Raw genomic sequence first — 3,941 nt, 5'->3', positions numbered from 1 at the left:
CCCACAGAAGCCGGAACGGCAGTCGGACGCCAAGGTATCACAGTATGACCAACTCGTGGCTCACCATGATTCTGGCTATTCTGATCTGGCTCTTCATGGCAATCATGAACGTGGCCAACTTGGTATTCCTTGGCAAGTAGGCGGTGTGATGGCCCCATAGTTGCTCGGTGAGGAGCAACTGTGTAAAGTCACTGTTTTCTCAGGAGAGTAGAGGTCGTCCGTGGAGTCTTGAGTATATGAATATGCGAGCCAAGGAGCACATATCTATTTTCTTACCATTCGTTTCAATATAGCTCTATTGGTCGGCACAGTCGACATTCCTGAGAAATTAACTTATGGTCACAGGAAGCTTTAGTGACGTTCATATTCTGTCGTTGTTACGGCCCTGATATTGTGTCTGCCTCTATCTGAGGGTTACATTTTGTCCTATGAGAGGGTGGGCAAGAATGGCGTGATTGAAAGCTTTAATTAGCGTTTAGATGAGTAGACCACGGCTATCGTTGCCATCTGCTTCATTCGAAACTTGCCAAACTGTGAAGTTGGCTGTGATATGGGCCTTCCCAACTCATTATTCATGATTAGCTCTGTATAGCTACTATATGGACTATTGTTCTAGCTACAAGCTATTTTTTCTCCTTAGTACTTTCCTTGTCATCTAGCTTCTTATCAGCCACTTTAGCATCATCTCTCTCGTGCTTCTTTTCTTTAATCTTTCTTACAAGAGCATACACTGGCTCTGAAGCGATATAGCAAGGGAAAAGATACAGATCGCTAATGGCAGCCTCTCCTTCTCCTGTCGCGTTATGCATTCTGGGGTCTTTACTGGTGAAGGGCAAGGGGTGCGGTTGAAAAGTAGATATGGTTAAAGCTTTTACGCTATTGCCAGGTTAGCAAAGTCTTATCACCCTAGAAAATAGATAGAAAGAGTTTTAATGCATACCTGTGTTTATTAATAAGAGAGCCGCTGACTTTGGAATCGCTGCAAGGTTGACGGATTTAGCAAGAAGGCCTTGTTTGTGATGTCGGAAGGTTATCAATGGAAGAGACTTAGATTCAGACGGTGCTGGTTATTTATATTGTTAGCTTGTAAATTGAGAATATGCAGTTTTATGTCATTCCGCATGCTGACAACATGGTAGCTGCTTGTACGGGCCAGTAAAATCAATTTGGCCCCTAATTTCATTGTTCTCAAATCGAACTAGAATGGCATGGGTCAGTAGTTAAGCAGAGCCATGGTTTGCCATCTAAATTCTCTATGCTGATATAAGCTCTTAGCCATAAGTCCTAACGGCAAATAACACATCTAGCTTATAACATAGATATTATATTATAATACCTAACTAATTACTATAATATAAAGCTAATAATATAAAGCTAATAGTATAAAAACCTAAAAGATACTTATTTAACTGCCCCTATAAGTATAAAAAGCTCTAATATATTTATTAAGATAATTTAATTTAATAATATATAAAAAAAGGATTTAATAATATAAAATAAGATAATAATATTAAAAAAGAAGCTTATCTTAATAGCCTTCCTTAACTAATATTAAGATTATTATATTAATAATTTTCTTATTAATCTAAGAGATCTTTAAGCTATTAAAAATTAGCTTAAAGTATAAGATAATTTTAAAAAGCTTAAAATTATAATAATTAAAATAAAAGCTCTTATTAATAACTAAGAATATAAAAAGCTTTTTAGTAATATTATCTTTAATCTTATAATTTTTAATATTTTTACTTTAATTATTATATATTAAAACCTTCCTTAAGAGGTTAAAAAAGTTATTAAGTAAGAAAGAGAGGTATTAAAAGCCCTTTTAGGTATTAATTCTTAGAAAAATAAGAAAATAATCAAGTTAATTAAAAGAAGAAATTAAGCTTAGATTATATCTCTAATTAATATATAGCTTATAGTTTACTAAGGAGTTAGCTATTATTAAGGCTACTTTATAAAGAACTTAAATAACCTAGCTATTGTGACGGTTATGGCAAGCAGTCCAGGGTAAGAGGTCTAGCCTCGGTGGGGTCAGAAGGCTGTCTGCGTTGACAGACATAAAGGGACGGAATCCTCTCAGGACTTTAGCTTCTTCATGCATCTTCAGACTGAATTTTACACTTTTTGTCCTCGTATCTGATATCATTGAACTGATCGCTTGATTCCCTATCTGATGACGAAGACCTAGTCTCAGTTGAACCTTTGTGGCTGTTTGCACCTAGCTTGCAATTGAGACTGTTGGAAATTATCGTCTTTTGCAGTCTTTTCCTTGTTGTTGCTCTTCACCTTCAAACCATATAAGTTAACCTATTAAAGGTTATAAAAATAAGATATATTTAACTTCTAGGGAAGGTATATAGTTTTTAGATTTATTAATAAATACTAATATATAATAAAAGCTTAACCTAATTAGTAAAGGTTTTATAATAATATACATATTAGTGCTATTAGGGCTAAGAAGAAGGTTAAAAAGAAGGTTTAAAGTAATTAGAAGGTTATAGTAGTATTGAGTTTATAAGTTAATCCTAAGGTTAGAAAATATACTTCTGATTTAACACAATGGATGTTTTGCCATTAAAGTTGGAAGTTCAATCTAACATCAGGTGCCACTGGGTTCAGGTGGGATTCTGCATTCTTTATCGATATACGGAGTATAGGGTTTCAAGTCTATTCTGCCCACCAAAGCCAAACAAACTTGAGCGTGAAGACTAGCTTTCGCCACAAGGCATATTTGTGAAGTGGCCACTACGATGAAAGCTTCTCTTTTCTTACTTCCAGGAATGTACAGAGTGAAGTTTAAGTATCGGCTCCATCTCCTCAGTCATGAGTATAAATACCTAAGTTAGGCGGCTTTCCCCCCTGCTAAAAGAAAGAAAAAAGAAGAAAAATCGAATCTTCCTGTTCCGGACCTCTTTTAGCTTTGTCATTCTGTACGGAGGTCAAAGCACAACAACCAAAAAATAAATACAAATATCGAGGCAGATATCAGCCATGTCCCCCTTCCCGCCACAACTTTTATTTTGCTACCGCAGAGCGAGATCTGCAACTGATTCGGTCAAGAGTCAAGAGGAGGCAAATGGCATCAATCTTGCCGATACAATTGTTTTCGACAGAGACCCAGATAAATCTCTGAACAATGCCTCGACACCTCAAATATCCACAGTCTCTAACGTGACGAGTGCTATGGGGGAAACTAGACTTCGCACTTCAAGCGCACGCTCTGAATTGGAGGCCACCCACAATGAATCGAGTTCTTCGACCCGACAATCTATTTTCTTCCTCGTAAGGAAGAAGGACATGCTCATACCGGGAAAGAAAATTATGTAAAAGCATCTGGCAGACACCACCAAGAAACCACGATCAGGACATCCCAATCCTAAAAAGATCTCTTCTCCTTCAATTCGACTCACTGATCTTCCTGAAGAAATCATCATAAATATCATTCGGCAATTGACTACGAGCTATGAAAGAGAATCCAAACAAAGCACATCTTCAGATCTTTCTATAAATCGCGTGGATGTTGCAGGATCGGCCAGACATGGACGTACCGAGGAGATCGCGGTGCTTAAAAGACGCCGTACATCGGTGACATTCGAACTCGACAGCAGAATGATTCAGAGCGTGCCGCGCGAGATGGGATGGCCGACTAAAAGACTTTCCGCACCCTGGCTTGGGGCATTGATGTCGCTTTGCTGCGAGCCTCTGGGCCCGCCCCTCATGACGTTGAGGTACTCTAGACCTACATTGACCGGTATCCATCTCTTCACTACCAGCTTATCTCACAAGCGACAATTGATTAACGATATGCACATGATGATGCGTCGGATAAACGTAGTAGCGACGAGAGGTGCGTTACCCGCTTGGTCCAGCCGCTAACCGTTTAGCCCGATGTCGGGCACCCCGATACAGATACAAGTTCACAGTGGAGGAAAAGTAAA

At 38.4% G+C, this 3,941-nt stretch overlaps 1 protein-coding gene across 1 annotated transcript in view; it reads left to right on the top strand.

Annotated features, from left to right (window-relative positions):
- The window catches only part of FOXG_04747 (manganese transporter), a 2,173-nt gene extending 1,866 nt beyond the window's left edge, over positions 1 to 307 (top strand). The window contains exon 4 of the mRNA XM_018382784.1: positions 8 to 307. Coding sequence (XP_018239571.1) covers positions 8 to 140 — 133 coding nt within the window. The 3' untranslated portion in view covers positions 141 to 307. The remainder of the gene's footprint in view (positions 1 to 7) is intronic.
- Positions 308 to 3,941: the final 3,634 nt, after the last annotated feature.

Source organism: Fusarium oxysporum, chromosome 7 (genome assembly GCF_000149955.1).
Source record: "Fusarium oxysporum f. sp. lycopersici 4287 chromosome 7, whole genome shotgun sequence".
In the NCBI taxonomy this organism is placed as follows: Eukaryota; Fungi; Ascomycota; class Sordariomycetes; order Hypocreales; family Nectriaceae; genus Fusarium; species Fusarium oxysporum.
Note: the sequence above shows the minus strand (reverse complement) of the source record. Positions and strands in the feature narration are given on the sequence as shown.